At 50.6% G+C, this 26,118-nt stretch overlaps 1 protein-coding gene across 3 annotated transcripts in view; it reads left to right on the top strand.

Moving 5' to 3' along the window:
• The window catches only part of GABRE (gamma-aminobutyric acid type A receptor subunit epsilon), a 111,894-nt gene that overhangs the window by 36,407 nt on the left and 49,369 nt on the right, over positions 1-26,118 (top strand). Inside the window, exons 4-6 of one of the 3 annotated variants that reach the window (XM_045029183.1) lie at positions 5,092-5,240; positions 5,702-5,769; positions 23,228-23,257. In XM_045029183.1, coding sequence (XP_044885118.1) covers positions 5,092-5,240; positions 5,702-5,769; positions 23,228-23,257 — 247 coding nt within the window. Of the gene's footprint in view, positions 1-5,091; positions 5,241-5,605; positions 5,770-23,227; positions 23,258-26,118 lie in introns of those variants that run through there. The other 2 variants (XM_045029185.1, XM_045029186.1) reach the window with 2 other exon arrangements.

Raw genomic sequence — 26,118 nt, 5'->3', positions numbered from 1 at the left:
ACGTTCAGGTATTCGGCGTCAATTCGGCGGAGGGTCCCTCACTCCCGCTTGGAGTGAAGGACCTCCCGCTGAATTGCCACAGATCGCGATCGCGGCTTTTTTTTAGCTGCTTGGGGCAGCAAAACCCCTGGAGCCGGCCCTGGTGGTTGGACTCAGACCCACATGATGCAATGTAGACCCAGGGTTCAACAGTTCCTAACCTGGGGTTACAAATAAGTGCAGATGCTCAAGCCCCAGGATAACAAACCCAGGGTCTGCTACTTGACTTCTACTAACCCTGGGCTTACACTTAGAGAGAGCTGAGTGAATAACAGCTTTTTCCATTTATTTCATTTGATTTTGGAGCAAACAAAACACTTCATGCAACCTGAAAAAGAATATTTTTGTTTTTTGTTTTTGTGTTTTCATTTTGTTTCATTTGTGGGTGGGGTTTTTTTAACCCATTTGTTTGCTTGCTTGCTCGTTTAAATGACTAACTAATTTTCTAAATGAAAAGTAGAAACAAAACATTTTGACTTTTGGGTAGGAAAAAATCTTTGGTTTTTTGGCCAGAAGTATTTGCTGAATTTGACCCAAATTCACAACCCAAAACTGCATTTTGTGGCGAATAAACCATTTGTCTGAAAAAGTTTGCCCAGCTGTGCACCTGGAGTTTAGGTTTGAAAGTAAGAACTACTGGCCATAAAAGCACACGAAAGGGACTGGCCAGCTCTGGGGATTGAGAATGTGCTGCTGAGTCTTACACCTTCCCGTTGACAGCTTAAATCCTGTGACAGTTGTTCAGTACCAGGTATCTACAGCACCAGGCTGCTTCCCGGAGGACAGGTGTCCACATCACAAAAATATCCTCATTTGTATCTGACGCTAAGTTCTAATTGCAGCAGCACTGTTTGGCCAATGAGTATAGAATTATCCCAGGGTTGGGGCACACTGGCTGTCAGGCTGCAGGGAAGCTTGCTCTGTCACTTCCCACGATAAAAACAATACAGAGCACCTATCCAGTGCTATGAATTCATAGCTCGCAAGACACTTCATAAAGATGTGGAAGTAACATCATCCATCTTTTGCAAGTGGGGAAACTGAGGCACGGGGGGGTTGGTTAAATGACTGTGGCAGTGATAGGAACAGAACGGAGGTCTCCTGACTCCCAGTCACCTCTTTGCTGGACTGCACCACACGGCATAACTGCTAGGGCTAGAATTTTTGGAGGGGCGCAGCTCCTCTAATTGAGGTCAGATTTGAAGAAGAGAATAGTTCACTGGGGGCTGAGCCCTTGAAAATCTAGCCCTGAGTTCTTTGGATTAGCTGGCCCCGCAGGCTGAAATAGAGGCTCTGATTGTTCAGCAGCTATCAGTCCCCTTTCCTGTGCCCGTCGTCCTCAACACAGCAAGCGGCTGCTTGAGAAAAGCAACACTCGGAATCACAGACACAAAGCAAATAACACTGCGTTCTTGTGCAATAATGTCACGTGTTGCCCAAGGAGGGGATGTCTGACTCCATCCATAAACAAGAGTGCATCTGATCACTGTCACACATGCCGCACGGCCCAGTCGCAGGGCAGGGAGCGATTGTGTCACTCACAGTGTTTGCCATACTGGGGGGTGAGGGGGGTGTTCCTCGCCAGGTGTCTGACAGCCCCGCTGCCCGCCCAGCTCCTCGCTGAGCTCTGACTGCTTCACTCTGCTCACCCACTTCTCAGCTGTGTTGCCCTGCTGAGAGGTGAGTGGTTTGACATTTCGACGAGCTGATGTGAGGAACAGGGATCCAGCTTCCCCCTGCGTCTGCAGGAGACATATGGGGACTGGATTGTACTTGTCACAAGTTGCCAGTCAGAATTGCTTGGGCACAAGGAGACATATCCTCCAGTCCCGGGAACAGCCACTGCATGTGCTTGATTGCTAAATATTAGCTATGTGACATTTCCATTGGCAGCTGTGCGTGTGTCTCAGTGCACAGATACGGCCTTCTATTTCCCAGTTTGCTCTGTCTTTGCGGTAGCTTTTGGGCATCGGTTAGTACATCTTCCCAGCCTGACTTGGGATGGGGGGGCTGGGAAACAGGGATCTGGGAAGGGCTAACATGCACACACACACCTTCCTTCCAGATATTTTTGTCACAACCTAGCAATGGTGTGTAGCAACAGAAAAGGACCATTTCACCTGGAACTGAACTAAATCCTCCCTATGGATCTAATAACAAGATGCTTTAGCCCTTAACGGGGGATAAGGCCAGGTCTATACTTGAAAAGGGTTGGTGGAATAGCTATGCTGGAAAACCTTAGTGTAGCTGCAGTTTATACCAGCAAAAATGTGCTTTTGCTGCAGTAGCTTATAGCAGTCCAGGGAGCAAAATAAGTGTACTGGAAAAAGCTCTTTCACACTGGTATAACTGGGCCTGCTCTAGGGCTTTTGCCATATGGAAATGCCACACAAAAACCCCTCTAAATCACACGAGAAGCCCCACTCTCCTAATAGACATTATTGTGCCAGCCTGAAAGTAGAGTAACCCATCCTGACATAGCATATAGTGGCTCTGGTGGTGGCATCTGGTATTGAGTTTGATGGGTCTGCTACTGCCTTGCTGTTGTGGGACTCTGGCTTTAGATCAGGTGTAGCAGTGTGTTGTTTTTCAAGTCAGAGATCCTGGGGTCAATCCCTGCATGTGACCTGTTCAGGGCTCCCTTACAAGAGGGTCTAAAGAACATTAAGATGAGAGCTAGATGTTACTCTGGTTTCTGCTGGTATAATTCCTCTCCTGAAGGGCTTGCTGTGAACCACCACCACACAAAGGATAGGTGGCAGTAGATGGAGAGGCATAATGCCAGGGTTGCCTACTCTCCATTGAGTTATTCCACCCTGTGCTAGGCCAGGCTAGTGGAAGAAAGTGGGTAATTTACTCCAGCCTGCACCAGCACGGCTGCCTCTGGCCCAAGACCTTTAGTAGGTGGCTCATTGCCAGCTGGTGATCCCTTCTTTCCTACTGCAACAATCTCCACTCTTCCTGTTGGGCATGTTAAAAGGCAAACAGCAGTGTAATGTACAACCTAGTCCAGGGGTCAGCAACCTTTCAGAAGTGGTGGGCCGAGTCTTCATTTATTCTCTCTGATTTAAGGTTTCGCGTGCCAGTAATACGTTTTTAGAAGGTCTCTTTCTATAAGTCTATAATATATAACGAAACTATTGTTGTATGTAAAGTAAATAAGGTTTTTAAAATGTTTAAGAAGCTTCATTTAAAATTAAATTAAAATGCAGAGCCCCCCAGACCGGTGGCCAGGACCTGGGCAGTGTGAGTGCCACTGAAAATCAGCTCGTGTGCCACCTTCGGCACACTTGCCATAGGTTGCCTACCCCTGACCTAGTCCAATCACTGCCTCCTCTTGGATAGCAAACTTGCACACGACTCCTTTCCCATAATCAAAAGGGATAATGAGCAATCAGACAGGAAGTGATGACACGATGTGTAAATATCTAAAACATAGAGGCAGGCAGACAGATAAATGGGTCCGATCCTCTGATAACAGAAACTCCTCCACCTCTGAACACACAGGAAAGGCAGAGAGCTTCAAACAGGTCATGGAACAAGTTTTATATGGGTTTTAACATTAGGAATCCCTGATTAATTAACTGCAACTTTGGAAAGGAATAGTGTTTCCATTCGAGCCTTCTGCCAGTCTTTGCCTCCTTGCGTATTAAAAGGAGGTCTGCATTCCCAGGGCCTGCTTCCCTGTCAGCGTTGCAGGGCTGCTGCTGGGATGTATCAGTGCAATGGCAGCTCCCGTGGAGAAGCCCTCTCCAGCACTGGAGAGAATGACAGCTGACATGCACAGCTAGGAGACATTCTTAAAAGTCATAGCAAATGTAGATGTGGAATTGCTCTGTAGTAATTGATCGGTACTGCGATATACTGATGGAATGAATAGTGTGGTCAATATAACTACTGGGGGTTATTGGAACTTCCTGGATGACTGTATTGATCTGACTGAGTAGGGAGCTGTGGGAAAAGCAAACAGGAAAGCAACCCAGGAGTTCTTGGTAAAGGCAGCCTAGCACCCACTTGAAAGAGAGTGGGACAAACTGTTAGCGTCAAGGAAGAGGCAAACTTGTCTTGCCAAGCCTGGAAGTGAACAGCTTTTCAAGGGGACTCTCCCTGAAACAGGGAGAAATGGTTGGTGAGTTAAGGGACCAGACTATGACAATCAGTCTTGGATATTATGGGGGAATCTCTGGGAATCTGAGACCTGCCAGGATCCCCGCATGAAAGATGATAAGACACCTGGTACCCTAGACATGCATACAGTCTGTTTTATTCCCTTAAGACCTCTTGTCTCTTAAATGCTTTTGTTCTGAGTAAATAAGGCTTGGCTTTGAGAAGGCTGTTTGGTCAGTGTAATAACCACTGTCAGGACTGTTGTGGGGAACAGAGCGTATATCACGTAGGTAATCTCAGTTAGTACTGGGGGGCTGCCACTCAGGGCCTGCTCTGAGAGCAGGTGAGTCATGTGGTTCCACCTGGGGTCAGGGGATGGCTTGAGGCCCAAGATCTGGTAGTGGAGGGACTTGATGAGACAGGAGGGGTCTGAGGTGCAGTTCTCCTTGTGACTAGGATACCATATTCTCATTGAGGGCAGGACTGTGCTTTGCTAGGCACAGGCTGGCTGTAGGGGTACAAATGTGCAACATGGCTCCTGAGGGAGCTCCAGGAGGGTGCAGGGAGCTTCCCCTCCATGGATAGCCAGCTCCCCTGAGTAGTTCAAAGGAAGGAATGGAGCCCTCCTGACCCTAGTAGCAAGGAGAGCTCCTGGCCCTCTCTCCTTGAGCCCTTATAAATGCCTCAAGCTGACCTCGGAGTGGGGAAAAGAAAAAGGGCAATGGTAGGAAATCCAACTCCCCTTCCCACTCCAGTTTGCTCTACCCATTGCCCCAGGACATAGTGACAATGCTGGACAAGTGTCTGAGGTAGACCCTGGAGAACCTTAGAAACTCCCAAGGGCGGGTGTATTCCTCTGAGGCGCAGTCCTGCTCTATCCCTGTGATGGTGGGTAGCCTTGGGGCCATGGGGGCGGCTCGCTCATTCTTTGCCCGTTTACTCCAGGACAGAAAGCATGGAGGAGTATGACTACGATTACCTCAGTGTCAATAAAACCTGGGTCCTGACCCCCAAGGCGCAGGAGACGGACGCCACACAAATCCTCAACTCACTGCTGAAGAACTACGACAACAAACTGAGGCCCGACATCGGCAGTAAGTGCCCCCCTCCAAGCCTCAGCTTGTCCTTGGTCCCCAGGCCCGCTGGTGTGTGGGGAGGGAGTAAGTTCTCAATGGTTGCTTCCAGGAAATGCTCAGTTTGTTCCAGACCTTGTGAGCTTCCTTCCAGCGGTGCCCTGTCAGCACCAGCTAGGGGGGAATCCAGTGCTGTGAGCTTCTTCCCAGAGGTGTCCACCAGTACCAGCAAAGAGGACTCCAGCAATGTGAGTTCTTCCCTGCAGTCCCCATCCTGTAACAGAAATAGCCTCAAGCTATTCTAGAACCCCCAGCGCTATGCACCCACGTTCCAGGTCTAGAGCTGATAGTTCTCTTGCGGTCTCCCAGCTCTCAATTCAGGGGCTTTCAGCTTGTGCCTGCCTGTTCCCCCCTTACTCCCATGTTCCTCCCTGTACGCCCCTGCCCCTGGCTCATCCACGTCCTTTTCACTCTCTTTCCAGTCAAGCCCACATTCATCGATGTGGATATCTATGTGAACAGCATCGGGCCGGTCTCCGTCATCCAGATGGTGAGTGTTAAAGGCTACTAGGGCCAAGGGAGATTGTAGGGAGTGAGAACAGGGAATTTGGGATCTCAACTGAGCCCCCCACCCCGGAAATGCCTCCAAATCATTACCATCCCTGTATCATGTGTCATGGCCTAGGTGGCAGTTTTACAGAGGGATCCAGATTTCCTTCTCCTTCCCTGGGGGAGAGATGCCAGGAGCACAGCTGAGTGCTGCTGGAGACAGGCAAGGCTGGGGCTTGGAAATCTTTGCCTGCCGGGTTCTGGTTTTGCAGGCCAAAAAGAAGGCTGCTTTGGATCCAGGTCTGATGAGGTGTTCACCCCCCACACACACACACATACACATACACACCAGCCCTGAAGGGTTTAAGGTGGCTCAGATGAGGGCCAAGTAACCTTATAAACTGCACCTGGAGGAGAGGCAGGGCTGCTAAGGTCTAAGGGATGATGCAGCCCAGCTGGGCAGGAGCAGGCTGGGCTTGTATAATTCCAGAAAGTTAAGCGCAGAAGGAGGCTGCAGGGAAAGTGCTGGCGGTCACTCTCTGGGCACAGAGTGGTGGGTAGAAGGAGATGCAGCAGGGAGCACAAGCCCTGGAATCCCGTCCCTGATGGAAGTGGTTTACCCAGAGGAGTTGTGAGGAAGAAAGCCTATGCAAGGAAGAAGCCAAAGAAAGAGCAGTGACGGTTGAGATTGTGCAGACCTTGGCTGCCACTGATAGTGTCCCTGGGCTGGAACCTGGAGTAGCAGGTGGGCCCAGGTTCCCGTACCAGCCACTGGGGAAGTGGCACAGACTGGGAATTGGCATGGAGGACTGCCTGAGATGGTCCATGGGCAGATTGTCTGGTGGGATTGTCTGGCAACCCTGGAAGGGGAAAATAACATAGTGACCTGGCCGGAGGGCTGAGTCAAGAAGAGAGAGCACCCCAAGTCCTGGAGAGTGAGAGGGACCGTGGAGCAAGTGAGTGACAGAAGGAGTGTCTGGACTGAACAAGAGCTGATCCCCAGATGCAGTGATGAGTGAACCCCATTACACCAGGTCCCCCTTCTCCAAATGCCCCAGGTGCCTGCGCTTTGGATAAATGATCCTGCACCACCAAGTGACAGAGGATGTTCTGACAGTGATGGATGCTGTTGCCTTCCCGATCTTTGATGCATGAACAGGCATCTTTGTGTGACAGCTTCCCCCAGCCTGGTGGGAAGGAAGGAGATTGCTCTCATTCTCAGGCACCCTTCATACTAGTGAACTGCACTGATGCTGCTGGGATGACAGTGTGTCACGATGAGATGTTAGGCTGTGTGAGAGAAAGCAGTGTAATTCACCGGGAGATAGGAGTATACACCCTGGGGATAGTTGCTATGGTAATGGAATCATAGTGTGAAATATGGGTGCATGAGCTTGTAGGTTGCCATGTATGAGATCTGGATGGGTCAGACTGAGCAGCCATAATTAATGTTCATATTTTAATTGCAGTAGTATATACAGGCCCCACACAAGAACCAGGACCCCATTGCGCTAGGCCCTGTAAAAACATACAACGGAAAGAGGGTCTCTGCCCCAATGGGCATACAAGCTAACGCTAGGTGATTGGAAAATGCCAATTTTGGGAGGGAGAAATTTATAAAAAGTTCCTTTTCCCCAAAAAACTTTTCATGAAATCCATTCATGGGTTCAGTAAAAAAAACAAACTGAAAGGTTTTGAAGACAGTTATCAGTAAAATTTGGGCCGGGGGATTAAGGGAGTTTTTGGTTTCCAGGAACTCTATTTTATTTTATTTTACCAAAAAAACAAATTAAAGCTGAAAGTTTGTACCAGACCCTGGAAATTTTTCAGTTTCCATTCTTTTTCATTGAAAAAATTGATAATTTCAATCAAGACAAAGATGTTCTGCAAATGGGTTCATTTTGGTTGAGCCACCATTTTGAGTGTGTGTGTGTGTGGGGCGAGGGGGTTGTTGTTGTTGTTAAGTTTTGATGAAAACATTTGGACTGTCTCTAAATTTATGCCATAAGGTGTAGCAGTGTTTGCCCCTGGGAATTGTATACTGCAGATGGCAGCATGCAAGCTAGCCAGATGGGGACCTGGCTGTGCACTGCTTGAATAATGAAGATATTATCAGGAGGCTTAGGGAATGACTCCCTCATCTTATATTCAGAGGGCCTCTTCCATTGCTTCCCCTTGCCCAGTGCTTTTCAGGGAGGTGGCTCAAGGCAGGTGAAAGTTACACACCTGGGTGATGAGAACACCCCCTCCCCAAGAAGGAGAAGAGGAGGGGTGCAGCAGGATGGCTGCCATGTTGAATTTCTTAGCTGCATTCCAGGTAGCCCCGTGGGTAAGACAGACAACCAAGCCAGCACTGTCCAGCGCTGCTAGCTGTACTACACATGCTGGAACCTTGGCATCAATTGAGAGGGACTTAGAGGGATGCAAGGGATATGAGGTGGGATGCGATCGTATGATTGCTCCATATTGCTGCCACTATCTCAGGTGTGAGACAGAGTCCACTGCTCACCGCATACAGCCATCAGAACTTAATGTACTATTCAAAGCCAGTGTGGGGATATGGTAAGGTCTGAGAAAATCAGCAAATAAAAATCCCTGATCTTAAAAATTACCAGGACCGGTCACTCTGATTCTCTGTATTCTGCCCATTCCTGCTCCCTGTCCATTCCTCCTATCTGTTCCCTCTCTGGTTCCATGTATCCCACCTGTAAAGGAAAGCTCTAGGTCTGTATATACATGTAATAAGTAATTAATAGATAAGTGCCAGTAAATGACACTCAAGAATAGGTAGAGTTTGTGGACTAATAACATCCTTTGTGCACTGCAGATGGCTTTGTCAGTGCAGTGCTTTACATCAGTTCTTAACATGCTGTGAGCAGTGGGGTTTGTGAGCTCTTAACGCTGCCCACTCCCTCCTAACAAATCCACTCCTCAGTGTTTCCATGAGTTCCCTTATATTTCCCTTAACAAAGCAGACTACATGCTGTCTGTCTAAATGGCTTTCATTTTACCAAGGAGCAAACAACAAGACAGACCCAAAGTAAAGTCTCCATGGCAGAGCATAATGTGTGCATCTCCTCTGTAGGCAACAGCGACTTGGGGAACAAAATGAGTCCTCAAAAATGTAAAGGTGCAGGACACCTAAAACAAAAGGCCTCAGTGTGAAGCTACAGACAGCTGTATGGCTACTACAGCTCTATTTCCATGTGTCACCTCCACCTCCTCCATCTCACTGTGTCCCAACAACTCTTCCTCTGTTTCATCTTCTAGCTCCTTTAAGGCATAGAATCATAGAATATCAGGGTTGGAAGGGACCTCAGGAGGTCACCTAGTCCAACCCTCTGCTCAAAGCAGGACCTAATTCCCAACTAAATCATCCCAGCCAGGCCTTTGTCAAGCCTGACCCTAAAAACCTCTAAGGAAGGAGATTCCACCACCTCCCTAGGTAACCCATTCCAGGGCTTCACCACCCTCCTAGTGAAATATTTGATCCTAATATCCAACCTAAACCTCCCCCACTGCAACTTGAGACCATTACTCCTTCTTCTGTCACCTGCTACCACTGAGAACAGTCTAGATCCATTCTCTCTGGAACCCCCTTTCAAGTAGTTGAAAGCAGCTATCAAATCCCCCCCCTCATTCTTCTCTTCTGCAGACTAAACAATCCCAGTTCCCTCAGCCTCTCCTCATAAGTCATGTGCTCCAGCCCCCTAATCATTTTTGTTGCCCTCTGCTGGATTCTTTCCACTTTTTCCACATCCTTCTTGTAGTGTGGGGCTCAAAACTGGACACAGCACTCCAGATGAGGCTTCATCAATGCCGAATAGAGGGGAATGATCACATCCTTCGATCTGCTGGCAATGCCCCTACTTATACAGCCCAAAATGCCATTAGCCTTCTTGGCAACAAGGGCACACTGTTGACTCATATCCAGCTTCTCGTCCACTGTAACCCATAGGTCCTTTTCTGCAGAACTGCTGCCTAGCCACTCCGTCCCTAGTCTGTAGCAGTGCATGGGATTCTTCCTTCCTAAGTGCAGGACTCTGCACTTGTCCTTGTTGAACTTCATCAGGTTTCTTTTGGCCCAGTCCTCTAATTTGTCTAGGTCCCTCTGTATCCTATCCCTACCTTCCAGCGTATCTACCACTCCTCCCAGTTTAGTATCATCTGCAAACTTGCTGAGGGTGCAGTCCACACCATCCTCCAGATCATTAATGAAGATATTGAACAAAACCGGCCCCAGGACCGACCCTTGGGGCACTCGGCTTGATACCAGCTGCCCACTAGACATGGAGCCATTGATCACTACCCGTTGAGGCTGACAATCTAGCCAGCTTTCTATCCACCTTATAGTCCATTCATCCAGCCCATACTTCTTTAACTTGCTGGCAAGAATACTGTGGGAGACCGTATCAGAAAGTTCCTTGGAACTCTTGGGAAGCCCCTTTATGCCAGAGCACGGTTTATTGTGAAGGTGTACTATAGCTGATGTGGCCTTCTTCTACCCTCAGCGCCTTGTCTGGAGTGAGGGAGAGGCAGATGCAGAGGTCTAGAGCTGTGTCTTTATTCACAAAAGCTACAGATTAGTTTGCTGTCTGCACACCACTTTCTGCTGTGATCACAATGTTCAGATCCTGGATTGAGCATATTGTGTGCAGTTCTGGTCACTCATGTGTAAGAAGGATGAATGCAAAGTGGAACAGGTGCAGAGAAGGGCTACTGGGATTATCAAAAGAATGGAGAATCTACCTTACGAGAGGAGACACAAGCAGCTTGGCTTGTTTAGCCTAGCCAAGCAAAGGCTGAGGTGAACTACGATTGCTCTCTATAAATACAGGAGAGGGATAAATACTAGGGAGGGAGAGAAGTTATTTACATCAACTGCCAATGTTGGCACACAAACAAATGGATATAAACTGGCCAGCAACAAGTTTAGGCTTGAAATTAGATGATTTCTAACCCTCAGAGGAGTGAAGTTCTGGAACAGGCTTCCAAGGAGACCAGTGGGGCAAAAAAATCGACTGAGCTTGATAAGTTTATGGATGGGATGGTATGAGGAGACTGCCTACAATGGCATGTGGCCCATTGGTGGCTGCTACTACAAAGATCCCCAATGCCCAGAGATGAGACACTAGATGGGGAGGGCTCTGAGTTACTACAGAGAATTCTTTCTCAGGTATCTGCCTGGTGGGTCTTGCCCATGTGCTCAGGATCTAACTGATTGCCAGATTTGGGGTCAGGTAGGAATTTTCCCCCAGGTCTGATTGGCAGAGACTCTGGGGGGTTTTCGCCTTCCTCTGCAGCATGGGGCATGGGTCACTTGCAGGTTTAAACTAGTGTAAATTGTGGATTCTCTGTAACTTAGTCTTTAAATCGTGATTTCAGGACTTCAGTAACTCAGTCAGAGATTAGGGGTCTATTATAGGAGTGAGTGGGCGAAGTTCTGTGGCCTGCAATGTGCAGGAGGTCAGACTAGATGAACAGGATCAGCTCTTCTAGCCTTAAAGTCTATGAGTAATGCTCAGGGAATATCCCTCTAGATTCCTGGACAGGCTTTGGAAACAATTAAAGGAGATTGCTTCCATCCCATATCTTACACTCAGTCCAGCAAATGCTGAGGGAACTTGGGGAGTTCATGCCATGTAGACATGGTGCCAGATGCTCAGGTAGTGTAAAGGAGCATGCCTCCATTGAGGTCATTGTTCATTTACACCATTTGAGGACCTGGCCTGCAATCCACAGAGCTGATCACTATATGCACCTATAGCATTGACATGTGAGAGTGATCCATTTCTCTCTGACCTCCACTTATAAAAATCCCCTTCTCCCCGAAAGCTCTACCCTTTCCTCAAGCAAGGAAATGTAAGTCAGAAGATGGGAGATGCAACTGGGAGTTTAGAGCATGAGCTGAGAGGGAGGGTGTTTTTAAGTATTAGTGCAAGTTTTTAATCCTTTTCTAAGTTGGGATCCAGGAATGTGCAGAGTCTCTGGTGCAGGCACTGTGCACTCACTGTGCATAAGGAGCATTAAGGCTCTGGGAAATGACCCACATCTGCAGGGCTCCAGCAGGGAAGTTGCTTTTGCTGGGCCGATTCACACAGCTGCAGCCTGTGACAAGCAGAACTTTTTGTGCACTAAATAATCACTGTAGCCAGGACTTCCATTCCGATGAACCATTCGGGGCAAAGCAATGGGACCTGGGAAGCGTGATGCCGCCGGCTCTCGGCCTCGCGAGACAGCTGTGTATCAGAGTCACAGCTGGCCCCACTGGGTTTTTTTTATAGTACGTGCACATGTTGCTAACATGGCAGATCTGAGTTGGAGTCCCAGCCCCTCCTCCTTCGCTGTGACCAGAAGCCAAGAGTTTCAAAAGTGAGCCTAATATTATTGGCTGAGAAGGCTCCCACTTCATGACCTCTCAGGCTAGAACCCCCACAACTGTGGCCCCCAAGAACTCGAATCACTTATGAAAAGCTCTGAGATTGCAGGGTAGGTTTGCAAAGGCACATGTGGCAGCTAGGTGCCTAACTCTCACTGGCCTCCAATAGGAGTCAGGTGCCAAAGTACCGCTTGTGCCATTGCACTTCCACCTGTGTGTGTCAGGGGAGCAGTAGCTCCTTCTTAGGAGTGATAAAAGGAAGTGAGACAGAACTTGTCCTGGCCTAAGGAGACTGCTTTGGCTCTGTACGGTTGCTAGCTCTCCAGACTCCAGCAGATGCAGACTGCTTTTCACATCGATGCTAGAAACTAGGACTTTCTGTTGGTACTGTCTTCAGTAGCATTGGCAGAAATACACTACCCAAGCCTCTGAACATATGATCCAAATTCTTCTGCCTTCTGGTTTTAATAGAAACCACTCACATCTGATCTTTTACCTTTCTGTGCTGCTGCTTTTTAACCAAGGAAACTCTTCACCACTTCTACCCCAAACTCTGAGCTCTTTCTGGTTGCCTGACCTCTCTCTGAATTTTTTCCCATATGCAAAGAGCAAACCATGTACTTTCAGTCTAGATGACCTGCATTTCAAAGTAAGGAAATCAACAACTAGACAAAGAACAAGAGTGCGCCTGCGAGAGCATAGTGTGTGAGACTTGCTTTGTGACCTTCTGCATTTGAGCTGGAAAATAGCTCTGCTAGCAGCAGACACTCCTCTAAACGTAAAGGTGCAGTACACAGGGAACAAAATGCTAATGTCTTTCAGTTACCTCACTACTTATAGCCTTGGCTAAGCGTGTCAGTACCCCTTCTAGTGGCTAGTCCACATGGAAGATAAGAGCCTACTACTGCTACTGGCTGATGGTGCTATTCCTTTAGCTCCAGTAGTAGTGGTCTGTGCTTTTGGTGCGGTAGCTTACAGGTTCAGTCTCTCTGATGCCCTGTGGTGGGGATGATTACATGCAGGTGGAATTAAAGGCCCTTATGCAGGCAACCAAGTTTGAGTATTGGACACACCATAGTTTCCTTTCAACACCGTACTGTAATAGTTAACTACCTAGCCCAATGGGATCCTGATCCATGAGTAGGGCACCTAGGTGCTATGGAAATGCAAATTAATTACAATACCCGCTTCATCCATCAATGTGGCACTATTTTATCAGTGGTAGGAGCTGTCGTCTTATTCATCTCTGGTTCAACCTTCAAATGATAAATCACATCAGGGCAGAAAACTTATTTTGTTCCTTAAAAATGAAAAGGGGATTTGAAAGGCCCTGCTTTAGGTGTGAATTTAGGATCCTTCTCATCAATCATCCAGTGTGAACAGTGTTATTAATCAGGAGCTAGCTGAAAGCAGACAGGCTGAAAAAATGCAAACAAGCTTTACAGTATCCTGTACATACTGAAAGGACCATCTATCTCATCTGTGTGTGTTGATTATTGGCTCATACTTGAGTTATTTATTAACAATGGACAAACCTCTCAATCCCTGCACAAAAGAAAAAAGGATCTCTCTGAAATTTCCCACACAACACACCAACCCAGGGAAGAGCTTTTCTGCTGAGCTAGTAAAAATCAGAAAAGGTATGGTAAAGATTTGGGGGCTGATTTTTTCCCCCACTGCCTTTCAGCTGGTAGAGTCACTTTTCCCAGTGTAAAGCAGATGTAAAACAGTCTCAAGTCAAGGGCGTGCTGAAGTGAGAGTCAGGATGCCTGGGATCTAGCTCTGCCACTGACCTGCCGGGTGACCGTGGCAAATCACTTCCCCGCCTTCTGTATATCTTGTTGTTTGCAGATTGTAAGCTCCTCATGGCCAGCACTATCTCTTACGGTGTCTGTGCAGGACTAGCACAATGCGGTCTTGACCTCAGCTGGGGCCTCTAGCCACTACTGAAGCATCAATAAGCACTGGTAGCATGTTGCGTCACTTTGCCCAGGCAGGACCCAGGGGGAAGGCCGTGGAGAATCATGCCCATGGGTGTGTTCTGAAAATGGCCCTCGCCCTTTTCTTGGCTCATCTTGTTTCCAAACCCCAGACAGCCCATTCTGGAATCTGGCTGAGCTGGGTTTGGCTCAGGCGCTGAGTGGGGACGGGTTCTGTGGGAGCTAGGGGGCAGTCAGGGTTGGGTGGACAGTGTAAATCAGGTGGGGTGATGAGGAATGAGGCAGAAGAGTATGGTGGTGGGGCACCAGTAGATCCCTTCCTTGTTTATTTCCAGATGGGTCATCTTGTGGCTTGGGTGTTAGCTGGACTCCACTGAAAACACCTTCATCCTTAACTCTCCTTTAGCAAAGGGCTTTGTTAAGTGTCCTTAGGAGTCATTATTACGACGCATTTCTTTGCAAGAGGCAGCTTCAGGGCCTGGGACTCAGTGGGATTGCTGACTTGATTGATTTAATTCTGGGTCTTCCCCACAATCCACCATGTGCATGAGATTAAGCTCCCTTCCTAGGACAGACACTGATCACACAGGGAGGGAATGAGGGGTCTCGCACCCACTCCGGAGCTTGAGGGAGAGTCTGCAATGTACTTGTCCAGCAGAAATGAGCTGTTGTTTTAACCTGTGTTGTTTGGTATGTCCCTTCTCTGGGGCACGCTGTTGATTTGATCTGACCTGCACTCAAAGCCCCTGGGTGCACTGACTAACCAGTGCAATGAAATATAGCCTCACAGCAGGGCAAGACACCCCCATAGAGTCATTTTCGGATCTGGAGAGTGTTTGAACATCACCAGGGAGTCATTAGTGCAGGTGAGATCACAGGCAGGCTGAAGACAGAGCAGGAATGGCTGATAGTGAGCTCCCCAAGGGAATGGCCGGGGTGAGCATGGCAGACTGGATAAGAATATGCACCAAATCCCAATCAGATGGACTCCCATTGACTTTTATGGACCCAGTGTGTGGGCCCTAGGGAGGAAAGGGCAGAGGGAAGGGGGTAAGGGGCACATCAGCAAAGATAATAAAGCCCCCAGTGAGGATAAGGACGGAGGAGAAGCCAATCAAGGAGAGGCAGTCAGAGAAAAGACGGTTACTCACCGTTGTAACTGTTGTTCTTCGAGATGTGTTGCTCATATCCATTCCATGTAGGTGTGCGCACGCCGCATGCACGTTCGTCAGAAGACTTTTACCCTAGCAACACTCAGTGGGTCGGCTGGGCGCCCCCTGGAGTGGCGCCACCATGGCCCCGGATATATACCCCAGCCGACCCACCCACTCCTCAGTTCCTTCTTGCCGGCTACTCCGACAGTGGGGAAGGAGGGTGGGTTTGGAATGGATATGAGCAACACATCTCGAAGAACAACAGTTACAACGGTGAGTAACTGTCTTTTCTTCTTCGAGTGATTGCTCATATCCATTCCATGTAGGTGATTCCCAAGCCTTACCTAGGCGGTGGGGTCGGAGTGAGACATGGCGGAATGTAAAACCGCCGAGCCGAAGGCCGCATCGTCCCTAGATTGCTGGACCAGGGCGTAGTGTGAAGCAAATGTGTGGACCGATGACCAGGTCGCTGCACGGCATATCTCCTGGACCGGTATGTGTGCCAGGAAGGTGGCTGAGGAAGCCTGAGCCCTGGTAGAATGGGCATTAAGGTGGCCCGCTGGGACATGGGCCAAGTCATAGCATGTGCGTATGCACGCTGTTAGCCAAGAGGAGATCCTCTGTGCTGAGACGGGGAGGCCTTTCATACGGTCCGCCACTGCCACGAAAAGCTTGGGGGACTTACGGAGGGGCCTTGTGCGGTCAATATAAAATGCAAGCGCCCTGCGGACATCTAAGGAGTGTAGCCGCTGCTCCCGTGAAGATGAATGAGGTTTAGGGAAGAAAACGGGAAGGAAGATGTCCTGATTGGTATGGAAGGCCGAAACCACCTTAGGGAGAAAAGCGAGGTGTGGCCGCAATTGAACTTTGTCCTTATGAAAGACAGTGTAAGGGGGGTCTACGGTGAGTGCTCGGAGCTCGGAGACCCTCCTGGCCGAAGTAATGGCCACCAGAAAAACTGTCTTCCATGAAAGATATAGGAGAGAGCAAGTTGCCAGCGGCTCAAAGGGCGGACCCATAAGCTTGTTCAGTACTAGGTTAAGGTCCCAGGTGGGGGCAGGACGACGAACCTGAGGGTAGAGGCGGTCCAGCCCCTTGCGGAACCTAGCGACCACCAGGTGAGAAAACACCGAGAGCCCACCTTCGCCGGGATGGAAGGCGGATATGGCCGCCAAGTGGACCTTCAGGGAAGATAAGGCAAGGCCCTGCTGTTTGAGGTGCCAGAGGTAGTCTAGAATGACCGGAACGGGGACCCTCGAGGGCGTAAGATCCTGTGACGCCATCAGGCTGAGAAACGCTTCCACTTGGCCAAGTATGTGGACCGAGTGGAAGGTTTCCTACTACTGAGCAGAACATGCTGCATAGGGGCGGAACAGCGGAGCTCCGAAGTGTCTAGCCCTGCAGGAGCCACGCCGTGAGGTGGAGAGACGGAAGGTCTGGATGACGGAGCCCGCCGTGTTCCTGGGTTATAAGGTCCGGGCAGAGGGGGAGGGTGATCGGTGAGGATACGGAGAGGCTGAGCAGCGTGGTGTACCAGGGCTGCCTGGGCCACGCTGGAGCAATCAGGATTAGATGCGCCCTGTCCTGCCAGAGCTTCAACAGAACTTTGTGCACTAGTGGAAATGGGAGGAACGCGTAGAGCAGCTGGTGTTTCCACTGAATGAGGAATGCGTCAGAGATCGATCCCGGTGAGTGGCCCTGGAACGAGCAGAACGCTTGGCACTTCCTGTTTGCACGAGTCGCGAAAAGGTCCACTCGGGGAAAGCCCCACTTGCGGAAGACCGCGTGGATAATGTCCGGTCTTATGGACCACTCGTGGCACAGGAAGGATCTGCTCAGGCGATCCGCAAGAGTGTTCCGAACTCCCGGGAGAAAGGATGCCACCAGGTCAATCGCATGCGCTATGCAAAATTCCCATAGCTTGATGGCTTCGAGGCAAAGAGGGGAGGAGCGAGTCCCTCCCTGCTTGTTTATGTAATACATGGCCGTTGGGTTGTCCATAAACACGGAGACACAACAGCCGCACAGAAGCCTGTGAAATGCGTGGCATGCCAGGCGAACCGCTCTGAGCTCTCGCACATTTATATGGAGGGAGAGTTCCTCCACTGACCACAGGCCTTGGGTGCGCAGGCGACTGAGGTGGGCTCCCCAGCCGAGGGATGACGCATCTGTCATCAGAGACAGGGTGGGCTGCGGTGGGTGGAATGGTAACCCCTCACACACCGCGGAGGGATTCAGCCACCAGTTGAGGGAGCGCAGAGTACTTGGCGGGATGGTGACTAACGTGTCCATCACGTCCCTGCCCGGACGGTACACCGAATGGAGCCAAGTTTGAAGCGGGCGGAGGCGGAGCCTGGCGAATTTGGTGACGTATGTACATGCCGCCATGTGGCCTAGGAGACCGAGACAAGTGCGGACCGAGGTCATGGGAAAGGCCTGCAGACTGCGGATGATCGTGGACATTGCGAGGAACCTCGGCTGAGGCAGACAGGCTTTGGCCAGAGTGGAATCCAAGGTAGCTCCTATAAAGTCCAGCCTTTGTGTGGGCACCAGGGTGGACTTGTCCACATTGAGCATTAGGCCGAGACGTGCAAACAGGTCCTTTGCCACTCGTATATGTACCCTCACTTGCTCCTGGGAGGCCCCTTTGATGAGCCAGTCGTCCAGGTATGGGTACACGTGGAGCCCTTGGCGACGGAGGTGGGCGGCGATCACCGCCATACATTTCGTAAATACTCGAGGTGCCGTGGAGAGGCCGAAGGGAAGGACCGCAAATTGGAAATGCCGATGGCCGGCTACAAAGCAGAGGCATCTCCTGTGCGGAGGAAAAATGGCTATGTGAAAATAAGCGTCCTTCATGTCGAGGGCAGCATACCAGTCCCCGGATCCAAGGACGGGATAATGGTCCCTAGGGAGACCATCCGGAACTTTAACTTTATCGGGAATTTGTTGAGGCCGCGTAGGTCTAGGATAGGCCTGAGACCCCCTTTTGACTTGGGGATCAGGAAGTAACGGGAGTAAAACCCTTTGCCCCATTCCTCCCTTAGCACCTCCTCTATCGCTCCGATGGTGAGAAGCACCTGGACCTCTTGCAAGAGGAATTGCTCGTGAGAGGGGTCCCTGAAGAGGGACTGGGAGGGAGGGTGGTAAGGTGGGGTTGAAGCAAACTGGAGGTGGTATCCTTGCTTCACGGTGCGCAGGACCCAGATGTCCGAGGTCAGGTGGGACCACGCAGGGAAAAAATAAGAGAGGCGGTTGGAGAAGGGAGGGAAAGGATCCTGAACTGGAAGTGGTATGCTGTCCCCGGGCGCGCCTTCAAAAGGACGACTTCGGGTCCGGTTGCGGTTTGGAGGAGCCGCGGTTTTGGTTGGATTGAGGGCCTGAATAGCGCCTGTGGCCTCCACGCCCTCAGCGTCTGCCGAAATCTTGTCTCTGCCTAGGGACAGAGTACGGACGGAAGGGCTGAGGATGGTAAGTGCGCCGCTGGGTCACGGGGGTATGCATGCCCAGGTTATGCATAGTGACCCTACTGTCCTTCAAATTTTGGAGTCTGGTGTCCGTTTTCTCCGAGAACAAACTCTTGCCCTTGAAGGGCAAGTCCTGAATGGTATACTGAAGTTCGGGCGGAAGGTTGGAAGCCTGCAGCCAGGAGATGCGCCTCATGGTAACACCAGCCGCCAAGGTTCTGGCTGCGGAGTCCGCCGCGTCTAGGGAAGCCTGCAAGGAGGTCCTGGCCACCTTTTTCCCTTCCTCAAGAAAGACCTTGAACTCCTGGCGGGAATCTGGGGGAAGCAACTCCCGGAATTTAGCCATCTCCGCCCAGGTGTTATAATCGTAGCGACTCAGCAGAGCGTGCTGATTTGCTACGCGCAGCTGCAAGGCGCCCGCCGAATACACCTTGCGGCCCAGAAGGTCCATCCGTCTGGCTTCCTTGGATTTCGGAGCGGGGGCCTGCTGTCCATGGCGCTCCTTATCATTGACGGACTGGACCACCAGGGAGGAGGGAGGAGGATGCATATACAGGTACTTGTACCCTCGGGATGGCACCATATATTTACGCTCGACTCCCTTTGCTGTTGGCGGAATAGAGGCCGGCGATTGCCACAATGCGTCTGCCTTGGCCTGAATTGTTTTAATAAATGGCAGAGCCACTCTGATGGGCGCGTCAGCCGCAAGGATGCTGACGACAGGATCCTCGACCTCTGGGACCTCCTCCACCTGGAGATTTATGTTGAGGGCAATTCTCCTGAGGAGGTCCTGGTGCACCGTAAGGTCTATTGGGGGCGGGCTCGAGGACGATGAGCCAGCCACTGCCTCGTCCAGCGAAGAGGAGGACGAGACACTGGGGGCAAGGGCATCCTGCATCTGCTCCTGGTCCTGCTGAGGCTCCTGCTCGAGCTGCGCCGGTGAGGTGGATGCTTGAGCTAACTGGTCGTCCGTGCCAGCTGGTGGAGGATGACTAACCGTGGCCTCAGGGGCCCGATGCTCGGAAGATGTGGCCCGCGAGGGAACCAGAGGAGCACCTTGGGCCTGATGGTATGCCCATGGTGTCCAAAAGGGCCACTGCTGAGCACCTTGCACCTGGGAATGGGCTTCCTGAAACAGGCCCTCTGGCACATCCGCTTCATGGTCCTCGGAGTAATAACTTCCCGCTTGGGACGAAGCGGACGGATGCCTGGAAGGCCATGGCGGAGCAGAGAGGCCTTTGGCCGATGTCCCCACCAATCTGGTGCTCTTCCGCACGGGGGACCGGTGCCGCGAAGAACTCCGGTGCCGAGAACACGACCGGGACCTACGACCGGCCCGGTGCCGGGAGGTCGACCGGGACCTGGAGTAGCGGCGGCGGGAGCGGCTCCTGGGGGAGCGGTGCCATGAGCGGTGCCGGGACCATGAGCGGTGCCGTGAGTAGCAGGATGGCGACCAGGACGCAGAGCGGTGCCGCGAGTCGGACCGGCGCCGTGTGGTGGAGCGGTGCCGGGACTGCGAGCGGCGCGAAGATCGAGAGCGGTGCCAGGATCTGGATCGTCTGTGGGACCGCGATCGAGAGCGGTGCCGGTCAGGTGCGCTGATCAAAGCTGGACGAATGAGGGCCGGTTTCCCAATTGACTGGATCACCCGCACTGGCGGTGCCGGGGGTGGTGGCAGTGCCGGGTCTGTCAGCACGATCAGGTCCTTAGCCACTGCACATACCTCCAGCATGAATGGTATGACAAGCTCAACCATGGCGGGCGCCAGGGAGACAGGTGCCGGAGTCGACGGCCCTTGGTGGACCGGCGTCGACGGCGCCGGCTTAGCAGGTGCCGCGGCGGGAGCAGGCGCCGGGCGGTGCAGCTGAGCCATGCCCTCGTGCCGCGCGTCGGGCGGTGCCGGAGCGGCAGGGGTCTTAGCCTTTGTTGCTCTCAGAGAGAGCGAGCGCCTCAGGCCTGGTTTTGGTGCCGGCGATGTCCTGTGCCGAGAGGGCTTAGGCGTACCGGTACGACCCGGTGCCGATGAGGTGCTCCTGGAGTCCGATGGGGCTGCGCTCGGTGCCGAGGGGTGAGAGCTGCCTCCATAAGGAGCTGTTTAAGCCTAATGTCCCGCTCCTTCTTAGTGTGAGGCTTAAAAGACTTGCAAATTGGGCACTTAGCTGTTAAGTGTGACTCGCCAAGGCACTTCAGACAGGAGTCGTGCAGATCCCCTGTGGGCATCGGCCTGTGGCAAGCCGAGCACGGCTTGAATCCTGGGGAGCCGGGCATGTGCTCCGGTCCCGGTGCGGGAAGGGGCTAAGCCCCGAACCCAACTAAGTGTACTAAGTACTTACTTAACAATTAACAATTAACTACACTTATCTAAACTTCATCTATATCTACAACTATATACACAAAGAGAACGAGAACTACGAGAATGCTAGGGAGGTGGAGGTCAGCTAAGCCGCACTCCACTGTTCCAACGACCGACACGGGCAGTAAGAAGGAACTGAGGAGTGGGTGGGTCGGCTGGGGTATATATCCGGGGACATGGTGGCGCCACTCCAGGGGGCGCCCAGCCGACCCACTGAGTGTTGCTAGGGTAAAAGTCTTCCGACGAACGTGCACGTGGCGCGCGCACACCTACATGGAATGGATATGAGCAATCACTCGAAGAAGAACTTTGAGATAAAGGAGAGGTCTGACCTGGGAGCTGGAGGTAAGCTGGTAAGGAGAGGTTCAAGGAAAGGAAGAGAAGGGCCTTGTCACTGTCCCTGCCTGCAGGTATATGGGATCTTGGGGAGCAATTACCACACAGGTGGGGTGCCAATTAATTTCTTTATTAAAGGAAAAAGGAAGTGGTGGGAATTTAACAATGAAATACGATGGGATGGGGTGTATAGGGCGTTTACAATAGACAATGATGGTGGAGGCGTTTCTTATTGAACAGTGTAGGGAGTTCTAACAGTGGGGTACAGTAAGTGGGGTTTAGCACAATGGGATACAGTACAGTTAATAAGCAACTCAACTTTTTATAGGAACAACTCTAGATACAGTGTGGAATGTAAAACATACCAAAAGGAGATGCAAAATAAACTGGTAGCTTCTATATAGAATGGTCAACAATCTTAGATAAAATGTATTAAGCGGTTAGTGGCCTTATACACAATGTAACACAATAGTATCAATGCAAATACAAAGTATATCAGAAAGGTGGAGGCAACCAATGGGGTGTTATAATTACAAGTAAAATGTGAATCACAGTGCAATAATACAATATGGGTGATAAGTGAAATTATGCAATGTAGAAAATTACTGACTTAATTTGTGAGGCTGTGATAGCAAGAGTGTACCCAAAGGCTGGGTCAAGAAACAGGAGGAGGGGGGGGTGAATGATTAGTGGCAACTGATGAGAGGTGCAGTTGCAAGCAGCGAGAGACTCTGAAGCCCTGCGGGGTAAGGACAACGGAGCAGTGTTGGGGGAGGGGGGAAGCAGCAAGGGGTTTTGGAAGTTCGGAGGGTGATGCAGACGTGGGGAAAAAAGCAGTAAGGGGTTTGGGAAGTTCAGAGGGTGATGAAAACGTGGGGGGGAAAGCAGCAAGGGGTTTACAACCGGGAGACACGGAGAAGTACACAGAGGGGGAGATTGGAGCAGCAAGAACCTTATCTATCCTCTACCTTAATCAAACTTATATAAAATGACAAGCAGCTTATACAAAGTAACAAAACAGGTACAGAATACAACCAGGCAATGGCTTTTTAAATCTATCTTAACCAACGACTAGGCAAAACAACAAATATCACAATTCTAAGCAAAACTATAACAAGCAACTATACGGAGCAACAAAACAACGAACTATAGCAAGGCAGGTGAAACTTACAAGCTTTACAATCTTAACAAACTATGACTTATTAAACTAAAAAAACCCAAAACCTATGGTGCACCTTATGCTATGGGGAAGTTACAGAAGGCAGAGTGGTATGTGCCCAGGATACAGCTCCCAAGGCAGCCCCCAAGGAAGCCAAGGGATGGTGGCTGCAGCAGTGGATACAGCTGAAAGTAGTGAGCCCGAGGCAAAGCCCACAGGAGCAGAGCTTAGCAGCAGCACAGACTTATTTTTAGAGTTTAAGAGAGGTTTTAAGACACAGACCAAGGTTTAGCTTGAGTCTGTGTGCTGGGGATACAGAGCCAGCAGCTAAAATAATAAAATAAAAGTATAGAAAGTTTCACAGAGGGATTCTTACCAGTCCCCAAGGCAGCAGCAAAGGCAGAAGCAGCAAGAACATCAGAAGGCTCGGTACGGTCTTGATAATCAGGAGATCTCTCAGGCAGCAATTTGTTCTTTGTGGGGGTGGTTTAAAAATGGGGGTATGCTCAAAAATAAAACGAGAGCAGAGAAAGGACCCCCAGAACCCCTGGCTGATCAGACCAGGCAGCAATGCAAGAACCTTTCTAAAGTCTGATCAGAAAATGTCTGGTTATAAAGGCAAACTTAGGCAGCTTCCCGCCAGTAACTCTGATTGGTTCCCCTTCTTACAGGGAGGAGAGAAGGCAGAGAAAAAACTGCAGGTAGGCATAGAACATGTCTGGGCAAGTTCTGAGCCCCCAGGTATGACTCATATGCTCAGCTATTTGGCCTTTAGGTCTTGCAGCTCTGGACATTGCCTACCCTACACCAAGCCCAGGTTTAACAAGGTGATAACAGGACTAACCCTTTGAACAGGGTAGTGGTCCCACTTAGCACGCAGCACAAGTGGCCATCCCTTTGGGAAGGGCAATGGCTCTTGTTAAACAACTTAAGGGGCCCTCCCTTTGAGAAGGGCAGTGGCCCTGGTAAACAACTTAACAGCCAGGGAGGGGCGGCCACAGGAGGAGAACAAAAACAAAATGGAGTAGGGGGACAGCTGTAAGAAACAAAATGGAATAGGGGGATAGCTGTAACAGACAGTCACAATGTGACTGGCCCCTTTAAGAGGAAGGAGGCAAGTGCAGCTGTGCCTGGTCAGCTGTTGCCCAGCTGGGCCCTAGACGACAGGAAGGGACCAGGGAGAGGTGCTTGGGAACAGGTGAAAGGCAGAAGGAGCAGCAGGGAGTTGCCAAGGGAAGGAGCTTTTGGAAGGTGAGCTGTCACGGTGAGCTGCTGGCAGTGAGTTTGTGGGAAAGCTGTTGGGAGGACTAGTTAGAGCTGGGGAGCCCTGCTGAGTGGCAGGGGAGCCTTGTGCAGAGGCCCCTAGGAATGCAGGGAAGAACCAGTGTGGTCAGTGTAAGCTGAGCCCAGAAGCAAGGTGTTGACTCTGAAGAGAGGTCCCCAGGAGCAGTGGTGAGACTCAGATGAGGAGGCCTGGGCAGTGAAACACTGCGGGGAGCCTCTTGCAGGAGACCTCATGTGGGGCTATAGGAGAAGGATCCTGGGAGAGAAGCAGGCCTGGGAACTCTCGGGCAGACGGCTGGGGGAGTGGGGCTAAAGGAACTGGGACTACATGCTTAATGGCTTTTGGGTGGGTGACCTGGGAATGGGATTGAAGAGCTGCTGTCTTGTCACCTTGTTCTCCTTTGGGGATATGGGAGAACTTCCTTTTACCATGAGGGATCTGTGAACTGTGGGGTTTTTATATGAATAAAAAGGTTGAATTTGCTGTTGACAATAGATCTTAGCATGGGTGGCTGGAGGGGAAAACTGAGGCAGGTCACGCCTGTGCTACCAAGGTTGGCTGCAGGAGGGCACTCATGTCAGGGTCACTCTGTAATGTTTGTGCCCAGAAATGGGAATCCAAGACCCCTCCCATCCAGAAGGAAGGACTGGCAGAGGATGAGGCCACCTTGCCACCCGGGGTATGTCCAGAGGCCACCCTAGGACAGGCCTGGAGGAGAGAGTGGAGAGGCTGAAACTACTGTTAGGAGTTCAAGTAACACTGACAAAGCTGAGTCGCAGAGCTAACCACACAGCTAGGCCAGGATTTCTAAAGGGCCCAAAGGAATCCGTACACCTAGCTCCTATCATCTCTCAGTGGGATTTGGGCACCTGACTCACCTCAGAAATCCCAGCCTCCAACTGCATCTGATGAGGCAAGTGTAAAAACATCCTGATTCATTATTCAAGGACACAGCTCTGCCACAGACACTTACAGAGGCTGTGCACTGAGATTCTTGGGCGGGGGCCAGGAACACGGCTGGCCAAATGAGCTGTCACAAACAATGCTGCTATTTTCAAAGCTGCCTAGGGGATTTGGATGCCCAGTTAGAGTCCCATTAATCTTGATGGCATTTGGGTGCCTGAATCCCCTTGGCAGCAGCTTTGCAAATCTCAGTATTAGCTCTTTGGTCTCATTGTGAATCATTTGCAAAACTATAGTGGTTCTCTTCGATGGTGCTCATGAGAACAGGCATTTGGAGGTGGTGAGGGGGGGAGGCTGTGGCAATGGGGGGGGAGGGGTGATGCTTTCTGTTGGAGACCTGAGGGACCAGGAAGTTCTGCTTTTTTAATTAATTTTTGCTGATGGTGGCTGTTTGCTGGAGGGATTTACAGCTCTTTTGTTGTGTGATGGGTTTATCGCTATAGATTACAGTGTTAACTGGTGTCAAGGGCACTTAGAGCCTTCCTTCCGGGGTGTTTAAAGCTAAAAAAATAACTCAGTAAAAATAAGAGTTCACTAAATAACGTGAGAGTTGGCGTGGATGGGAGGGGAGCAGGGACAGTGAGAACTTCCTGGGCCATGGAGTGCTGTGTACTCACAGCAGTCTCTGGCTCAGACCTCTCCCCTCTCTGGATCCTCGAGATACATTTCATTCCCCTGTAAAGCACAAAACTCAACCACAAAAGCACAGGGACAACCACACAATTATTGAATAAACACAGCAATAATAAACTTAAGCACGGTGTCTCCCTGAGTGTGCAAAAGTGATGGTGCTACTTGTAAGCCCCAGGACATGAGTCAACACAGCAGTGACTCATTGGAGTCTAGTGACTCTTCACCATGGTATTTGCAAGGACCATGGACAAAGGGAATGGAACGAGCCAAAGACATGAACAGGTGGCAATAGACCACATGCCCTGGAATGCTGTGCTGGGCATGGTGGGGTAGGCGCAATGCTCCACACCAGAGCTGGTTGAAATGCTGGAAATGTTACCATTCGGAGTAGGTAGCTTCTTGTACCCACTGTGCACTGGTGCAAATGGCCACACAAGATGCACAAGGGAGAAGCAGGCAACTGAAATTCATCTATGGCCAAATCCGGCTCACTGAAGTGCCTGTGGCTTCAATGGAAGTTGCACTGCTTCCTCATACATTATTCATAGCAGATTATTCGCTCAGCTCTCTGCATAAGTGGTTGGATAGACCCCCATAGCAGTTAAATCTCTGAACATGTGCTTTTGATAATTCTTCCATATTTCTTTAGCAAATAGTATTGCCTCTATTACATCTATAATG

Source organism: Mauremys mutica, chromosome 9 (assembly GCF_020497125.1).
Source record: "Mauremys mutica isolate MM-2020 ecotype Southern chromosome 9, ASM2049712v1, whole genome shotgun sequence".
Taxonomy (NCBI): domain Eukaryota; kingdom Metazoa; phylum Chordata; order Testudines; family Geoemydidae; genus Mauremys; species Mauremys mutica.
The sequence above is the reverse complement of the archived record's forward strand: the minus strand, read 5'-3'. Positions and strand labels throughout refer to the sequence as shown.